The sequence below is a fragment of the Labrus bergylta genome, chromosome 24 (assembly GCF_963930695.1).
Source record: "Labrus bergylta chromosome 24, fLabBer1.1, whole genome shotgun sequence".
In the NCBI taxonomy this organism is placed as follows: Eukaryota; Metazoa; Chordata; class Actinopteri; order Labriformes; family Labridae; genus Labrus; species Labrus bergylta.
This window is the reverse complement of record NC_089218.1, coordinates 12,860,503-12,880,352: the sequence shown is the minus strand read 5'-3', so window position 1 is coordinate 12,880,352 and position 19,850 is coordinate 12,860,503. Positions and strand designations below refer to the sequence as shown.

The 19,850-nt window shown below is 41.6% G+C and overlaps 1 protein-coding gene across 1 annotated transcript in view; it reads left to right on the top strand.

Moving 5' to 3' along the window:
- Positions 1 to 19,850, top strand: part of LOC109996582 (NALCN channel auxiliary factor 1) — a 32,580-nt gene extending 12,730 nt beyond the window's left edge. Inside the window, exons 2-3 of the mRNA XM_020650779.3 lie at positions 14,967 to 15,138; positions 16,183 to 19,850. Of these exons, the coding sequence (XP_020506435.1) occupies positions 14,967 to 15,138; positions 16,183 to 16,481 (471 nt within the window). The 3' untranslated portion in view covers positions 16,482 to 19,850. The remainder of the gene's footprint in view (positions 1 to 14,966; positions 15,139 to 16,182) is intronic.

The following is a 19,850-nucleotide window of genomic DNA, read 5'->3' as shown; positions in this document are numbered from 1 at the left end:
CATCAGAAAGTGGGGGAATTCATCAGCACATTTTTGAAACAAGGCAGCGCTATAGGCTTGTGATAAAATGACTGCTTACTAGGTGGTGTAAGATGGTAGCCTGCATGCTAGCAAGTCAGGCACATGCTAGTGTTAGCCAATGGATAAAGCTTGCGAGCTTCTTTCTATATTGCCAATACTTGTTGTTTAGGCAGTGCATGGGGTGTGTAGCATAAAGAATACTCTCACCAAAAAGGCAGCCTACAAGCTAGCAAGCCAGAACCATGCTAGTGTCAATAACAGTAGCTCTTTATTTATTGTCAATATACTGCGCTTGAGGGTAGTTAATGAGGGCTAAATAATACTTGCTAGTTGCTATCTTCTGTAGCCAACATGGTAGCCTACAAGCTAGCAAGCCAGGAACATGCTAGTGCTAGCCAATAAAGAAAATAGCTGTTTTGTTTACTCTCTCATTCATGAGCAGCCAGTTATTAAGCTTTCTTTCTTATTCATTAATGGGATAATAGGTGAAGTGTAAAAGCGCTCCTGCCTCTTTTTGTAGCACCGTAGCACAGTGATGAAATTGCACCAACATGTCAATATTCAGCAAAGATGATCCCATTGAAAGGATTTCTTTTATCCGTATCGATATTTAAAATATGCCATTTTGATTCACACTGTGGCAAAGCAGATTCAGTGTCGTAGAAGTTATTCTCTAAAAGGTTTGGAAGATGTTTTAGAATGTGAAATGTGTAAAAACTGAAACAAACAAGCAGCCTTTCCTTTCCAGGTAACCTACTCGATGCTTTCTGTTTTGATGCCTATTAATGTTATTGTGCTCCTCTGGCTCAGCCTGGCGGACTGCTGCTGCCAGAAATCTGAAGTCAATAGAGCTTTTGGAAGAGTTTTAACAAATATTGAACCTAGTGATTCAGACATTTCAAAGTGTAGTTTTGAATGTTGTGATGCTCTGGAAATTTTTGTTGTTGTGAATCACTCCTTTGTGTAGATGGATGATATGGGTTAGTATGCCTTCCAATACTTTGACTACATCAGTTCTAAGCCAGCTGGTCCTTATAGAGGATGTACATTTGTGTTTCCATTTTAGAGAAGACTATCTAAGTCCTTAAATAGCTGGCCAATGTAGGTTTTAAGATCCATTTTTCAAAGAGGAAATAATAGTGCATTTGTTTGGGACTATTTTTAGCTGCGGATGAATCCACATTGGTGCTCTGGTTAGTATTGCTGGCAGCACGGTGGCATAAGTGAGACTGAGTGGAAACAAACAACAGAGTGTGTTCATCATAAAGAACATTTCTATTCATGCAACAGTGTGGCTCATTGAACTATCTTTAAAACAATGGGGCTCAATGGAGCAAAGGAGTAGATTTGCAGGCTTAGGATAAACATTCTCCCTTCTCAGTAAAAGCAACATATTGATTTGACCCATACTATCATTCTTTAGTCAGTCAGTATGAATCTGAAAGTACACAAAAACCAGCTCAGCTTTTAATTTACACAAAGTTATGGTGTACTCTTTTCAGCAAGATAGTTTAAAATTTAAAGGTAGGATGACTTAGAGAAAAGGCAACAGAGAGGACAACTGGTGTCATAAAAGGAAAGTCTGCAGAAAAAGCAGACTGGAATCAGTAAAGCAGCAGCTCAACTTTATGAAGCATGAAAGTCTCAGACACTTCTATTCACTTCACTTTCTATTTTAACAGTAGCTGCTAGTGTTGTAGCCAAGACCACACTAACCGGGACCAAGACATATCCGAGACTTGAGTGCTCCGAGACCGATTTTTAGGGATCCAGACCGAGTCAAGACCAAGGCAGGGCCAGACCGAGACAAGACCAAGACCAAGGCAGGGCCAGACCGAAACAAGACCAAGGCAGGGCCAGACTGAAACAAGAACAAGACCAAGGCAGGACCAGACCGAGACAAGACCAAGACCAAGACCAAGACCAAGACCAAGACCAAGACCAAGACCAAGAGAGGGCCAGACCAAGACCAAGATCAAGGCAGGGCCAGACCGAGACAAGGCCAAGACCAAGGCAGGACGAGATCGAGACAAGACCAAGACCAAGGCAGGGCCAGACCAAGACCAAGATCAAGGCAGGACCAGACCGAGACAAGACCAAGACCAAGACCAAGACCAAGACCAAGACCAAGGCAGGGCCAGACCAAGACCAAGACCAAGAACAAGGCAGGACCTGACCGGGACAAGACCAAGACCAAGACCAAGGCCGGGCCAGACCAAGACCAAGAACAAGGCAGGACCAGACCGAGACAAGAACAAGGCCAATGAATTGAAGTCATTAGTTCCTTTAGAAAGAGACGTTTTCAATTCTAACAACCGTAATGACTTGGAAAAATAGTCTTTCAGCTGTGGTCTTGACTGGTCTTGGTTTAAAAATCCGGAATCCGCCCAGTCTGGGACCGAGAGTAGAGTAAAAATACTTTACATTCCGAGACTAGACCGAGGCCTTCCAAAAAGTGGTCTCTAGACTGGTCTTTGAGGACTAAGCCTTACCCCTTATCCATACCTTACATTTAGTTTATCGTCCATGTCTTTAACTGTTTGTTCTATCATTGCCAAGAGAAGGATGAAAACTAAATGGTCATTAAATGTATTGAGTTACAAAACTACAAATCTATGCTCAGCAGCGATCCGCCTGAGAGAGTGGCTCAGTTTAGCTGAAGAGACAGAGGATGTTGAGCAATTGTCAGAGCCACCTGGTCCACCCACAGTCCTGATGCTGCTCCCGCCTGACCTCCCCTCCAAATCCTCACATCTGATCTGCCAAGTGGCCACCTGAGTTGAGAGCTGCTCTGCCGCACTCTGAGGAGCTGCACCGCTGTCACCCCGAGGGCCCGTCTCCTCTACAGTGTTCAGCTCTGTTTGAACAGTACATGTTAGCCGTATATCATTCATCATGTTTGCCCTTTGACACTCGCTAACAGCCTCAAAATGCCGCCAAGATATCAGAAAAGTTGCCTCACAATGACTCGAGGAGTTTGGTTTTCAAGGCTGTGATGTTGATTTGAGAGATGGGCCGGGGGGGGATGTATCATCGCAGGGCTTGTGGGCGGAAAGAGAGGCCTCTTGGCTGTTTAACTTCAATTTTGTCCTTGTATATTAATCACACATTCCTGGACAGCTTTAGTTATCAGATATCTGTTATTAATTTACCAGAGCTCTAAATAGCAGCAGCTTTTGTTTTTGGTTTATGTTTGACACACTGCTTTTCAAGCTGCTAATTAGCTTTAGCCTGAGTAATGCCGGTGCTAACAGGAAGCTATTGCTTGACTCTGTTTTTTCTTTCATCCCTTGGTAGAAAAAGATTTGATAACATCATACTGACTCCAGTGTGACAGCTCGTTTTCTGAAATAGCTCTCAAAAAAGGGAAGACCCTGTTAGCAAGCCGCTAACTCTTGAAGTTGGAAAACAAATAACTGTAAGGCATCAGGATTCGAGGGATTACGTGTAGGCGTACTTTGGTTGATGAATTCAAACTTCCAACACTGACTTACCCTCAGTTCCCTATGTTTTTAGGAGTTGTTGTCATCCCCTTTGAGTTAGCAAGCTAGCATGTTAAAATAAAATGCTATTCGGTCCTGAAAATCTATTTCACTAGAAGAAAAGTTGTCAACAAAGTATGAGAACCAACAGAGTAATAATAACATTTGTATATCCTGCCTTGTGTCCATATTGTTTGTAGATTTATTCAGATCCACATATGTTAGCATCTTCATTGTTTGCAATGACTATAAGACAGCTAAGCTATACGGTTGCAGATAGGACAACAGGTACCATGTGCCATAGTAAGAAGTCCATCAGTTATAGTGTACGCAGTATTTTCTAATATTCCAACTGCACAGTTTTAGCTATGCTACATGATTTATTTCGAAACACATATTTGTTTTTTTGTTCTTCTGTTCGGAATTATGCTTTACTAATTAGCTAATTTTAGCATGCCAACTTGCTAATCTAAAATGTTTAACATATATTAACCTACCCAGATACCAACCAAATGTGAGCATAAAGGTATTATCAATGTGAGCATGTTGTAATGCAGTGTTAGCATTTAGCTGAATACATTGTTGTGCCACAGAAATGCTAACATGGTACACCCTTGTTCTTATTTCCTGTGTGACTGTTAATGACGGTGTCACTCTTTCTTAGGGAGTGACTTGAGGTGACTGTTCACAGAGGCAGTGTTACATAGGGACAGCAGTGTCCACCTCAGCTATCTGCCCTCCATCACTCACACGGTGATCTCTGACATTAGCCCTCTGTGTCCGGCTAATAAATCGATATGCTAAGTGCTCTCCTCCCTCAGGCTGGTCATTCCTCGCCATTCTCTCACTGCCATTAACACTTGGCTGATAATGATTGTCATTTGCCTTAAATAGGGATCATCCATGACGTCATTAATTCCTTGAGTTATCTTTAACAGATGAATGCAAAAAAACGTAGCACAAACAGTGTTAGTAGAATGGAAGCAACTCTACATTGCATATACATAACATATACTGTGAGTTTGGAAATGTGAAAGTTGTTGGGATATATCTGAGGTCACAATTTACTTACAGGAATGGTAATGTTTTCCACTATATGGCGAAGCAAAAGTGGCATGGGAAATTTAAATTCTAACATGCAAAATACCAGGGCAGCCCTCCCTGTGTGCCCTGGCAGCCCTGCAGCATTCTGCCCTTCTGGAAAGCTTCCAGAGAGCTGGCCAATTGGAAGAAATTGGTAACGTGGGGGAGGGGGGGACTTAAAGAGACAGCAGCTAAAATGAACCGTGTCAGGCGGAGGCTGAAAATGTTTTTTTTTTTAACTGACGTGAGTATCAGATAAGTTAGGAGTTTTATGAGCTGCAAATAATGCAAAGCTACTCAACAAGTTTCACAGACTGACAACATAAAATATGAAAACAAGTACAATATGGAATCTTTAAAATGATCCTGATCATGATGCTTTTTCTGTGAGGCAGTTAATGGCAATTGCCCTTATGTGTTAGCATCAAGCTAACGATTTAAGCTGTACATCCTAGTCCATCCTGGTCCTCTCTGACCCCCGAATAGTGAACCAACTGCCAATGGTAAATACGTTAGTCCTCAATTAATTCAAATTCATGATCTTTTTCCCAAATGAAATGTAAAATGTGAAGCCACCAGGCAATATTTTCTTTTTTTCAATAAAAATCTGACTGGTTGATGCTTACAAACATATTATCATTTTTTTTGCCTTAAGGCACATCATTATTATTCCTAGCTTGACCATGCTAAACTGATGCTGTAGTAGTATTAAGACCATCAAAGAAAAGAAGCCCAAGGCCACAGATGAAGCTATTTTATGAGGTTGGAGTGAGAAATATTTATGTGAGTATTTGGTGATTAATACAAAAGATTCAGTTTCTACAGTTCTGCAATTCTACAATTCACCTAGCAGATGCTTTTATCCAAAGCGACGTACATCAGAGAGTAAGTACAACACAAGCAAGGATCTAGAAAAAAGGGAACAATGTCAGTGAGAGCAAACGATCAGCTTTGAGTCTGATTGGGCACACAGGTGCAGACAGGAAGTGACCAGAGGCAAAGCACAACATTGAGGGCAGTTCTTGAGAGCTCTAATCAGTATAGAAACCATCTTATAAGTCATCGTTATCAAACAAAAACCATCGTCATTACCATCATCATCATCAATAATATGGAGACCATCATCATTAAGTTAGTAGGTATTCATGAAAGAGCTGGGTCTTTAGCTTTTTCTTAAAGGTGCAGAGGGACTCTGCAGATCGAATGGAGTTTGGAAGTTTCAAATGAGCGGTTTCCTAAAACAGTATTTTTTTACACTAAAGAAGAACGTATAACATGAACAGCACAGCCAAGCTAAGTTCAGTTTGTTTTGGTTCTTGTGTAGAAGTGCAGACTCAGCATTTATCCAGCTTATTTTCTATCGTGGAGCGACATCTCAGAGGGGGGTGGGGGTTCAGTCAATATGTCCTGAGCTGCAGGTCGGGCCTCCTGCAGTCAGCAGCCTCTGCATCAATAGAGAAAGCAGAGCCACCCTGACCTACACAGCAACCTCCCAGAGCTTTGAGCCGAAAATGAATTCTTTAAACCTTTTGAAAAAGAGAGAGCTGCAGAGCTGGACCCGAGCCAAGCAGGATCCTGCGACCAGAGCACTGCTTAATCTACTAAACATGAAACCAAAACCCCTAGAATAAAAAAAAACATTAAATTCATATTGAGATTGTTTTTTTGTTTTTTTTCTAGAGCAGATTGAAAGCTGATTCCTCGATCTACCTGTTTTGTAACCAACTCATTTCTGCGCCTGCATGCTAAACCGGGCTTGAAAACAAATCCGGCCTTACACATTCATGACCATGTTTTTCTCAGAACTGATCTACAAAACACGGTTCAGGGAAATGGATGCCATCTTTTTGCCTCCATGTCCTGATAGGTGGATTCACTTGGTTTCAGCCAGACCTCGATACTCACGACGCCCCACAATGCTGTGTGCTCGACAGGGCATTTCCAGTGAAAAAGGTTCAGGCTTTCTGGAAGCCCGTCGATACTATTGATGGATTGCTAATGTGTCAGGATGCGAATGTGCAACTTCATGCCGTGTGGATAAAAACAAACCTCTCTGAATATAGATGTACAACACATTAATTTAAGACAACAAACATTTTACACATGTAGAAGTTGTTGTCCGAGTTCATACCATATTGTGGTTAACAAAATAAGCTGATTGGCCGGTTTGATTTCATTTTTTGCTTCTTTAACTTTGACCACAAAAAAAAGCGGTAATATGCTGTAACAGCAGCATGCTTACTGGAAGACTCTAATCTGTTACTCTCTTTGCTGTCTTCACCTTTAAACAAAGTCCTTTCCTTCTGAGAAGTTGACATGCCTTCATTGGCCGATTTAGATTTTTTAACTTGATTTATTTATGAGATTATCTGAGCTGCACATGAGTCTGTTTCTCTGTTCTGCAGCAGAGTTGAATACTTATGAAGCACAGATGCGTCCTTTATGTGCCGAGCATGAAACCATCAATCTGTCAAGACTTTTTACTGCAGACCCTTATTGAACACTTTGTTTTAGGATTTAAAATACTCATTTAGATGCAAGACAAGTTTAATAACATAGCCAAAAACTCTTGAGTGTATCTCAAAGGAAATGATTCTGATTACACGCGGCATCACTTCCTGTTATCCCTTGTGTATCTAGAAGGGGACGAACCCCCGCATCAAACAATGAGAACTACCACATGGAAGGTTAATTACAGAATGTAAATACATGAAGTTTGTTGCATAAGCAATGCGGGGCGTAGATTTCTTTTTTCTTTTTTTAATGGGGTTTGAAGCATTTGAATGTTTAATTTATGACGACGTAGCAAAACTAAAATTAGCAAAAAAACATTTGTACATTTAGCACATCCTGTTGCAGTACTTATGTCCTCTCAAATGCCATTTTATCTTTAACTACAGCGCTGTTTCCTGATCCTTTTTTTGTGTTGTTGCATGTCAGTAAGCCTGATTGTTTCAGAGATTCCTCTTAGTAGGTATGAAAGCTTTTGGCTCGAGTTCCCCCTCCAGTTTCCGAACCCACAGGCCATCGCTTTCCGGTGTGTCAACCAGAAAAGAAACCGACACCTGACACCATTTCTAAGCTCAGTTGAATGTGTAGTCCTTACCCTCATCGCTCCTGTTTTTCTTAAGCGGGTCCTCCCTGGTAAAGAGATGACAGAGAACGTACAAACAAGGGGTTGCACTGAGATTGCAAACCATTCTAATTTGATGAGAACGCTCTGCCTCCGAGTGTCATTTTCCAGATGCAGCGCCTGGATCCGTTAAATCACCGGGGGAATGGGATGTTATAAGTACGGACATCAATGCAGGAAGACAGACACCTTGTCCTGCTGGATTATTGAGGATTGCGTCATTGAGCTGAGGCCTCCGCTGAGATTCAAGTTGTGAGAGCATCAACATTTTGTCAGGATTGACAGTTTTTCTCTTCAGTTGTGTTTTATAAAAATCTCTTTTTAATTTCCAGATCCCCTATAACAAAAACAAGCCCACCCCCTCATATGGACTCCACCTGAGAAATATCTGCTGTCATGTGCAGCCGCCTGGTTTAATCTGCTAAACAATGAGTAAATTACAGTGCAATAAAATACAAAAACAAAACAACAAAGAAAAACATCTGGAGAGATCCTGAGTGGTGTGAGAGTGCAGGCTTCCTCTTCTACCCCGGCCATGCTTTGTGCTCGTGGTAATGATCTGTGTCATTCAGCTCTCTACTCGGGATCTCACTCTGCGGCTGACTCATACGCTTTTTATAGTCATCTCTGTCATTCCACTTTACAGCGGGTGTGTGTGTGTGTGTGTGTGTGTGTGTGTGTGTGTGTGTGTGTGTGTGTGTGTGTGTGTGTGTGTGTGTGTGTGTGTGTGTGTGTGTGTGTGTGTGTGTGTGTGTGTGTGTGTGTGTGTGTGTGTGTGTGTGTGTGTGTGTGTGTGTGTGTGCGCGCGCGCGCGCATTTACACCTTGTACTTTATTTTTTTCTTACATAGCTGGGAGTTTTAAACCAACAGGAGTACAGTTAACTTTACACATGACAGTTCAGAAATAGATTCAGCACTCACATGTCTTCAGCGTGAGATGAAGCTAGTGCTAGCATGCTCATTAGCAAACAGGCAGAAACCTGATCCAACCTTCACAACAGGGTCCTAAGACGCTGACTAGACTCTTCTCCTCTGTCGCCCCCGGTGGTGGAATGAACTTCCAAACTCCTCTGCACCTTTAAGAAAAAGCTAAAGACCCAGCTCTTTCATGAATACCTACTAACTTAATGATGATGGTCTCCATATTATTGATGATGATGATGGTAATGACGATGGTTTTTGTTTGATAACGACGACTTATAAGATGGTTTCTATACTGATTAGAGCTCTCAAGAACTGGCCTCAATGTTGTGCTTTGCCTCTGGTCACTTCCTGTCAGCACCTGTGTGTCCAATCAGACTCAAAGCTAATCGTTTGCTCTTACTGACATTGTTCCCTTTTTTCTAGATCCTTGCTTGTGTTGTACTTACTCTCTGATGTACGTCGCTTTGGATAAAAGCGTCTGCTAAGTGGATTGTAGAATTGTAGAATAAGCGGTTTCTTCTGTTTGTATAAGTTTCTTTTTTGTTGCCATAAAGAAGAAATCACATTTAAGAAGCAGCTGTTTTCATCGGTGGGATTATGAATTAACAGATGACGTCCTATTTATAAGAAGATCAGCAAAGTTCTGGTTGAAATTGAACATTTGATTTTTTCTGCAGCTGCTGTTTTGATGCTACTGAATGAACGCCGTGTATTTCTTTGGCAGCTCAGTGGTTTCCTCTTGTCTGCAGGCGAGCTCTCCCACAGTGCTCTCTCTGTGTCAGATGACAGGCGTGTGAATGGGAAAACGGTGAGGGGGAAGCCCTGCGCCGGGGACGAAGCAGAATGGAGGAAGAGCCTTCTCTTAGCATGTCAGGTTTACAGGAAGCTGTCAGCCCTGAGACAGCCGGAGCCGCTGGCTACTGAATGACCAAAAAATGACCCGATTTCACGAGAGAAGTGTCGGCAGGACGTTTTAACCATCTGAGCTTTTTTTCTGTGCGTCCCCATGATGCCGACAATCTCTGTCGTATTAAACATCTGATGAGATTATGCCAGCAGCTAATTTACCTTACGGCACTGGAATAGTGCCATAATGCTTTTCATCCTTTTTAGTTGTATTGCGGCCTCACTACCTGCTGCTTGCAACATCAGTACATTATGAAATAGTGTGACCGCCCCACACACACACGCTCCCCCGTGGAGACATGCTCGGTCCACTGTTTGATTTGAGAATGTTTTTCGCTCTCAGATTGATTGATGACAGCGTGACAGAAACACCCCCCTTGAAGGCCCCTGCCATTATTCTCAACCTGGTTGGCTGTTGCTGATGGCTGTCCAACAATAAGGACTCTGCCTGGTTGAAACAGGAAGCTGTAGCCAAGAGCATGTTCAATGTGTGATTTAGTTGGGTGTCTGTTTGTACCATTTCAAAGAGGACAGTGTAGGCCATGTAAATCCTCCTGGCGTGCAAGTAGGTCCTGATGTTTATTGTCCTGCAATTCAGGCACAACCATAAACTTGTTGTGTATTTTGAAGTCACACAGGAAGTGCTGATGTTACTTTTAGACTATTCAAGCGACTTTTGAGTGCTTGGTCTTTATCCATACTGACACACCTTGAAGCATTAAAGAAAGGCAGCTAACGCTAGCTATAGCATCCTAGCATCTAGAAAGTGTGACATATACAATCCTGAGAGTGGGAGCTATGGAAGCTGTTTGATATCATTAATGATATATCCAGTAGGCTAACTAGCTTAAAATGCTCTAAGCAGCAGTACTTGCAGCTAGTTTAGCTAGCTTGCTACTAGCACAATTGGCATCTTGCAAGAGGGGCTGATGTGGCAAATTTGTAACATTACAAAAACACAATGTGGGCTCTTTTAGATCCAGTGGCTGCTGCAGTATGTTCCAATAAGCACAAAGTGAGAAAAATTCACATTTTTAGTTTTCGATTTAGAGGTATAAAAAACAAACACCTTAGGCATCCATCTGCTCAATTGCAGGTTTAGAATCTGTGGCATGGTCTGACGTTTTTTTGTGTTTCTTAGGGGGGACAAAAAGTCAAGGTTGAGCTTTCATTAAGAAAATGTTAAAAAGGAAAAAAATATAAAGTGCTTTTTTAAAGTTCTGAACAGTGTGTTCTTATTGCGGCGGGCCCGGAGCACGAGGACTGCATGCTACAGAAACAGAAAGAGCAGTCCATCACTTGCAGACTGCGGTCTTATATAATAGTAATCACTGTGGTGAATTTCAGATGCCAGCACTGCTGACACTTATCTGCCAAAGCGTCAGCGTTTGAATCTTAATTTTTCAAATGTTATTTTTAGGCTTCAGAAGATGTGCATGTACGCACTGGGAGAAAATGTCTCATTGGCACGTTTTACATCATGTCTAAAAGCTTTGATTTAATCTTTGAAATGTTTATATGAAGGGTTCCCCAACATGACCCCTCAAAGTGCTGTGTGTTTTAAAGGCTCAGCACATTGTTTGAAGCAGACCTAAGCTGCACGGCGACGTTCACACTGATCACACATTTGACTGATCAAATCAGACTCCAGACCTGCTTCCTGACTAACTCGATTTGCTCTCACATGCTTCCTTTTTCACGCTGATCACAACCAACACACTTACACACACACAGACCTGTGTGCACACTTAAACATGTGCACACAACAACAACAAAAAACCCAACAGAGAAAGCGGGGCAGTAGCCATTGAGCTCTAATGAAAAGCAGAAAAAAGCTGTTTCCTTGGCAACTGCCTGCATACAGTTGCATCTTCAGGAGGACCCAGATTTTCCTGTCTGACTGCGATCGTATTGTTTTGGTTCTCTTTTGATAGCCGCAGCATCCCTAGACGGATTATCTCACCGTTGGCAGGCATTTATGCTAAATCATCGCAGCCGTTTTACGCAGACAGGAAGCCGCTGCGCTGAAAATCCCAAAATCAGGGTGACTTTTTAACTTCTGAGTGTAATCAATGATGTGGGTTGATTTTCTCCTGGTTAGCTGCACATCCAGCTGTAGAGCTCTGCAGAACACTGCTGCCTGAAGCAGAGGATCATGGGACTAAACGTGACCAAGTGATTCATCCAGATAACCCTGTAATGAACATGTCGGTTATAACAAACAGGAGAGTAAATTAAGCATGTTTTTACCCTGTGGCACACCCTTGACTGAAATGGAGACAGATCTCCCGTCAAAGAGTGTTGACCTTTTTTTTTTTGTTTTGAAGGATGAGTGTATTCCCTGGGAGGCCAGGTATGAGGACTTAACCCTTTCAGTAAACGCCACACTCAGACAGCATTCAGGTCCATGCTGTCCTCGTCATTATCGCTGTCTTCACCATAATCAGATTTTTATAATTAGTATAATTGCTTGTGCACGGTTTGTTATCTTTGTATGTTTAAGCAGGAAACAAATCACAATTTTCTGGATTGTCTTCTGAAAATAATGTAGGAAGTAATGTCAACAACAAACCTTTAAGCCTTTAATTGATAACACATGATATTAGAGTAAAATTATAAAATTATATTTTACTCATAGTTTTTCTTTTTATATCTATTTATATCTGCACCTTATTTTTATTTTTTATATGTAAATACTTGCTGCTGTTTTATCCTGCACTACAACGAGCCAAATGCAACGAAATTTCGTTCTTATCTGCACTGTAAAGTACAAGTTTGAATGACAATAAAGAAAGTCTAAGTCTAAGTCTAAGTCTAAGTAGAGTATTGTTTTCTCAATTAAAAATGGCCACTGCTAGGCTACTATGTTGTATGAAAGCAAACTCTTTTTTTGCACACATTTGCATGATTTGGGGCGTGGCTAAATTGGGAGAAAGGGAGGTTTAAGGCCCGCCTCAGCTCCACCTCTTGGCCTTTTTTTTAAGACCGATTGAAAGTTAGGTGGTGACAGCTTTTCCAATATGGACTCTTCAGAAAGTGATGGGTAACGTCGCTGAGACGGCGTCCATGTTTGTTTTACAGGTTTGGTGTTAACACATGAGAGATTTGATTTGAGGGGATTTTGTTGTTTATGTCGTAATAAGAGTGGGCGGCTCTAAACTTGAAAAAGGTGGTGTCATCATCTGCACCACTTATCATTTAAATATAACATTTTGTTGCTAATTTAGAATTTGACTCATTATGTTTGATTGTTGCTTATTTTCTGGGGAGGTGGTTCCTCAAGATGAATATTTAATAATCCTACTATACCTGCTAATTAGCTGCCTGCTGCTAATGGCTTATTTTCATCAGAGCAGATGTAGAATGTGTCATCAAAATGACTCTCTGAAAGGCTTTTTGTTGCCTCACAGCCAAGCGTTTCTTTCATTATTTTAGGGACAGACCTTTCCCTTTGCATCCGTGAGACAATAGGTGACACTGTTGTGTGTTTCCATCCGGTTCCATGGAGACATGATCTCTGCTGCTGTGACGTCAGCGGGTCCAAGTTGCTGATGCTTAGAGTCACCTTTTGTGGGCTACACATGCTGAGGCAGGGCTTTGTCCAGTTAGCTGATTAAGGGTCACATTGGTATGCTTTGTCATGTGGGTGAAACCATGAAAACATCCATCCTTAGCCTTTAGCATGAGACAAAACATGATTTCTAACAGATAATTGTAGCAAAACACAAATAATTTAACGAGAGTACTGGAGCTTCTTATGTTAGCTTTAAGCTATACATCAGTAGGTCACCTCAAACCTGAATGTTGGTCAAATAAGTTTAAATATGAAGTAGTCACTGGCGACTTTTTAACCATGTTACAGGTGTGATAAAAGCTACGTTTAGTGATTAGCAGCTTGTTGCTAAATAGCTACTTTCAGCTAGCTAACATGCCAAACTAGTTTGGTGATTATATAACGGCTAAACATTATGCTAACAGCATGTCAATGTCAAATTCACAACATAGGCTAGCTACCCCATCAGCGCACTTTATTCAAATTAACCTCTTATCCCCATTTTAAAAATTCACCTATGGTGTTAGGTATGTTGGAGTAATCCCAGGATGAGTCTGCAGAGGGCACTAAATGGCTCGTTCTGTGAATCACACCATAGTCCCCCGATTTGAAACAGAGAGTTCCCCGATTTGAAACAGAGACTTTCCCGATTTGAAACAGAGACTTTCCAAGCTTCAAGCCTCTATGTAAAGGCCGATGAAGGCGTTTATATATGCTACACCAGAGCGTAGCCACCCCTCTGGCAGCCCTGCAGCTTTTGGCCCTGAAAGGCTTCCAGAGAGCCGACCAATCAGGAGACAGTGGGCACGTGGGGAGGGGGGGCCTTAAAGTGACAGCAGCTGAAACAAATCAGGATTTTTTTTAATGACACCTCTAAGCCGTTTTCACATCTGCACTCGGGATAATATCTAGATAATTACACACACACACACACACACACTAACCTTTCATCCCAGCAGCTTGTTAATGGTTCTAGCAGCAAGGAGGGGTTCTGGATTTGTTAACAGCCTCAGTGGACGGTCGGGGATCTTTGCTGTAATTTCTCCTTTCTGATGATAATCTCAGTTTTTTTTTAAACACATGAAGAAGAACGAGCGAGAAACGAGCATGAATCCAGATCGGGGGTTTCCTTAAAGTTCATTTAGTTTTTCTGAGCTTTGCTGTTACATGTCACCATCTGTCTCCATCTACTCTCACGTCTGTTTGTTTTACATTCAGCTTCACATTTCACTTGGGAAGGCGACAGAAACTTCAATAAGACACAGGCATTGTGTGCCCCTTGGTTATGAAGTTCAATGTTTTACCTGGAAACTAAACCAAACCTAATCATAAGACTCCAGAGGAGTAGAGTTTAGAGAGTAGACTTTTAAAGATTGTAAGTTTTCAAGCATTAACTTTAAAAAGTCATCTTTTTCTGGATTGGACAATCATCTTTTTTCATATGTTTTTGACATTTGATGACTTCAGCTAGACCTCGGGGGTATGTTGATCGGAGTTTCCACCACTGTCTGACTATTGTCATACTCCAACCCACACATTGAGTTGAATAGAGATGGTAATGATGAACTGTAGCCCTTCATTGCTGTTTAAATGCTTTTGACCTTTATCATTGTAAAGGATTTTGTGAAATCATCTTCTGCCTGCTTCAGCAGCCTCTCATAATGCAAATCATTTGACTTTATTTGCTGTGAGTTTTGTTCTGTAAACTCTGCAGTACGACTGACCCAGTCTCCCTGCTAGCAGACTAGTCTTGGCTAATATCTCATGAGCTATAATTAATTAAAAAAGTTCTGTTGACCCTTAAAGGGTTTGGGCTTCAATCTGTAAACATTTTTTAAATTTTCTTCTTCTCCTCCTCCTCAGACGGCCTATAAGCCCTGGCTGTGCGCTCAGTATTTCCCCACCACCCCGCATTCCTGTGAGAGGAGGGTCCCATGCCACCAGTACTGCCTGGAGGTCCAGCAGAGCTGTCCGTTCATCCTGCCCGATAATGACGACCTGATCCACGGCGGCAGCCCGAGCTTCATCTGCACAGGTAAAAAAAACGCCTCGCTGTCAAATTCTGCATCCTGTTGACATCAGCGGCTGACTTTCAGCACATGCAGGCGTCGCAGTGAGAAAGCCCCCCGATTCAATTTACAGGAGTGAAAAAAGCATTTTTATAAAAAAGGATGCTCGGTGGTAATTTATGCTGTCTCCATATTTACTGGAAGGAGTTCCTGCAGGAAAACAGAGAGATGTTTGTCAAGGCGTTCCAATGACACCTAGTGGTGTGTTTGAGCATAACCGAGCTCAGAGCAGGACGTTTTCACATTTTCTGTGTCTCAATATTTACAGCCGTTTATACAGGAGTACTGACCGAGGAGCAGACACTGGATTGATGCAGACTAACAACAACAAACAAACAAACAAACAAACAAACAAACAAACCCATCAGAGCTGAGCATCACAGCAGACCTGTGGACCTGTGCTGAGAATCATGTCATCATTTTATGAGCCAATGAGCTGTCAAAATGACAAGTGTGTAAAGGGCAGTCATAAAGACATTTTTAAAATAATTTTCTGAATGAATGAAGTTTAAAAAAGATCAACTCATAACAAGTGTTATCTCGAGACACTTTACAAAAAGCAAGTAAAAGACCTTACTCGTTGTTATGTTACAAAAAGCAGGTAAAAGACCTTACTCATTGTTATGTTACAAAAAGCAGGTAAAAGATCTTACTCATTGTTATGTTACAAAAAGCAGGTAAAAAATCTTACTCATTGTTATGTTACAAAAGCAGGTAAAAGTGGTAAGAAAATAAAATGTATGTCATGTGGTGTGGTGTTCTGGTTTTTCAGATATATTAATGTACTCGTTTTGCTGCTTTCTTAAACAGATATTATTGTTTGTTCCATATAGAATTATTTTTTAACAACTCATATCTAAAAAGAAAACAGTTCACCTATGTCAATATATCTCAAAGGTCCATATCGGCCTGATCATATTGGCCTACTAATATATCGGTCAGGCTCTAAATAAAAGATTTGTATTCCAGGAAAATGACTGAATATTTCCCCTTTGTCATCTCTTTTTAAGGGCTCTTGGGAGAATATCTATCAGACAGTGAAGCGGAGTGCTGCGATGTCCGATGGGACTCCAAAATGGACAACCCTTCAGGCGAGACACTAAAAAGGACTGCATCTTCCTGCCAGCCCGAGGGGGCCTCAGTCACCTCAGCTGCCACCTCGAGACTGTGTAGCGGGCGACTGAAGATCTGCCTGCTGGCCCTTGTCCTCCTACACACTGTCATCATCATTTCAGCCTCCCATAATTCCACGTTGGTGGGCGTGGCTGCCATTTTCTCGCCTGAGGAGAGCGCTTCTAACGAGGAGTGAACCTTGGAGGATGAATTTGGTTGCTTGTAAAAGGTGATGTCATCCAGAGGATTATGGCTTTTACAAATGGCATGGCTGCCAGGGACACACCTGGCGAGACATGCAGAATATGCCTCTACAATCTACCACAGGAAGTGGGAAGGTTTTAACTGGAGCTAAGGGCGCTGGGATTGGACATCGACCAAACCGAGATGTTTGAAAACCAACCCCCCCGAAGAACTGACCTCTTGCCACTTGAAACCTGCTCATTGTTTCTATTCCATCCAAATGTTTTTTGAGCATATTGTCCCTCCTCTTCTTCTCTCTCTCCCTCCTTTCCTTCCTTCCCTCCCTCCTTTCCTACCCTAACGTTTTCAAAGTGTGTCTGGATGGCAGAGGGGAAAATATGGACATTGATGAAGTGTGCACTCTCACTCGTCATTACCTTTAGATTTTTGCTGCATTTCTTTCAGGTGCCAGAATGTTTTGACATATCAACTGTGTTCCACTTCCTGCTCTTCATCGCCTTCGAGGCATCTTCTTACAACCTTTGTATGTGTTGCTTGAGGGGCCTGCCAGGACCATCTGATCCATCGTCATTCATATGGGTCTTGTTTCTCTGAAAACAAAATGTATGTTCTTCAATATTCTAATGTTCTGCTTGTATTTTGTCACACTTGGAACTTATTTTCAACCCCCTTTTTGGCGGTACATGCCTACACATTTTAGGACCTTAAGTGCTCTGAGACTGGCTCACTTTCTCTTCTAACTTGTTGGGCCATTGAGCAAGTTGGGAGTGACCAAGTGGCTAACATAGAGAAGGGTTCAGCTAATGATGACAAGGTGTTGCAGGAGCTAATGGGCTCCTAAACAGGAAGTGGTGTTCTCTAGGTTCTGAAGTGTTCAGTTTACCTCACACGGTAGTGTCGGTGTTGCAGATAGGCAGCCCGGTGGCTCGTCTGAACGCCTCAGTATTTAGAGAAGTCGTACATAAGGCTGCAGGGACAACCCAGGGATACTAGAGAACAGTTGCATGATGCCAAAACACCAAGGACCTCCTTTATCAACCATGTGTATACTTGTTTCTACACACAGAATCGATTTTTTTTCCATGCTTGTGAAACTCTGAAAATGCGTCACCTGTAGGAATTCAAATTAAAACATGAAAACCACCTGCATGGTGAACAATGTTAGCATATAAAAAAGGAGGAATTGTTAGATAATTCTATCAGACCTCAACAACACTCTGTGTTACAGCTGACCTCCAAAGCATACTTCTGCATATCTTAGGTGGCTACTGTTAGCTAGTGGGACACTCTTCCAGTAAACCGCTAGCTAGCTAGATTAATATGAAAGTCAAAAGAACAACTGAAAAGACAATTAGTTGTAAAAATCTGGAGGGACATGAAGGCAGATTTCTCTGTAAAGCAACATATTTGCTAACCAATTAGCTAACAGCTAGCTTCATCATTAGATATTGTGCTAGCTAACATTATCACTTAGGAAGTAATTCCTTGCAAGCACATAAGCTCAGATTTTATATCTTTCTTATCAAATTGTGTGACACAACCAAACTAGAGTATTTTGCTCTCAGTCACTTTCTAGCTAATGTAAATTATCTAGCAAGTGGCTGAATGCTAACCTTAGCTGTTGTCTAAACCTAGCTATGAGGTATTAAGATGTGTTGTTTAACCTTGAAATATTCCACTACTCCCATCCTAACAAAATAAAATGGCCGCCAATAATATGGCCAGTGCATGAACTCAGCTCTAAAGTCATGATGCATTAAGAACTTTCAGTACAATGTGTTCGACCATGACATTTTGGGGGTGTTTATCGCTACTTTTTTATCAAGAATTTCTGGGAACACATCGACGACTTGTTGATACACTTGGTTTGATAAATGAGGTCCCGGATCTTCGAGTGCCTCTCTGCTGTGTACACCCCAGTGAGGCAGATTCTGGCAAATGGAGCAATATAGAAAAAAAACAGCCAGCATTAGTGTCCTACTTTGTGGCTCTTTCTGCTACCTGGAAGTGGAGCGAGTGACCAGCAGACCAATCAATCAATCAATCAATCAATCAACCTGTCGACTCTTAAATACCCTTAGACGAGCTGATCAACTGCTATCTTTCACAGGCTAGCAAAGGGCTGTGTTAGCATCAGCATACGAGGAGTGTGAGGAGTTTCCAAGGGCTGATCCATCCGATGTTCTTATCCCCCCCTGCATAGCTGCTACCATATAAGTTCACACAGGGATTAAGGACGATTTAGAACTCCCATTTTTAGCTTTGGGGACTCACAAAGAGATGTTTAAATCTGATACCCAAGCAACAAAAAAAATGAAAAGCTAATGTTAGCATGCTAACAAAAATATTCAAATAAAGATGTTTATTGGAGCAACTTGTTGACAGATTGACAGCAATTTAAGACAGATTGGAGTTTGAACTCCAAATTGTTCTTAACTGTGAAAATGTGGTTTCAGTGCACTCCTGTTAAATCCCGCCCTTACCTCGCTTCACATCATATAAAGGCTGTCAGTTTGCTCTTCTCACACTCATCACAGGAGTGGGATGTCACATGCAAAGTCAAGTCTACACTGGCCCCCAAATCTCTCCACCCAGTTTACACCCTGATCCCCTTTTTGCTTGATAGTCTCTTGTGATTGTCTTGTTTCATTTACTTTTGTTTTCCTTGGCAAACTGTGATAACGAAAAACGACATTCCCTTGAAGACAGCAGCGGATGTAACAGGCTCACTCTTTGTGCTCCGTCCCCTTCGATCTCTTAGCTGTTCATGATTTGAGTCCTGTGGATCTATGCAGATGAACCCCACCACAAACCAACTTCCACCAACACCGTCACACCACCACCTTGTCCTTTCTGTTGTAAATATGTCCTTAGGATGTGGAATCCCAAAATGGCCGCCCACCACCCCACACCTTCCCTTTCCCCATCTTCCCGTGCCTACCCCTCACTGTTGGAATCTCACTGTGTTTTCTGTTTGCCTCTTTGGTTTTTTGTCTGTTTTTTGAGATTTTTGCCGCATTTTCTGTTGTCTAAAGCAGTGGTGTGAGTTGATGAGTAGGACTAAGTTGGATGTTTAAAAGATGAGATGAAGAGGTCTTGAGAAAAATATACAAAAAAATGATGCTTGAATTGAGAAAAAGGGTTCAAATATAGAGAAAAAAATTATGATAAAGTTGTCATATTGTCATACTAGAGATGCTTTAGTTTGCTAATTTACTTTCTTTTTTTTCTACAAAAAGACTTGGATGAAATTATTTATAAAATGCGTCCCACGAGTCATGATCTTTTTTGGACGTAAAACAAATACATTTATTAACATTTTGTTCAAAAGAAAAATAAATATAAATTATGTTAAACATTA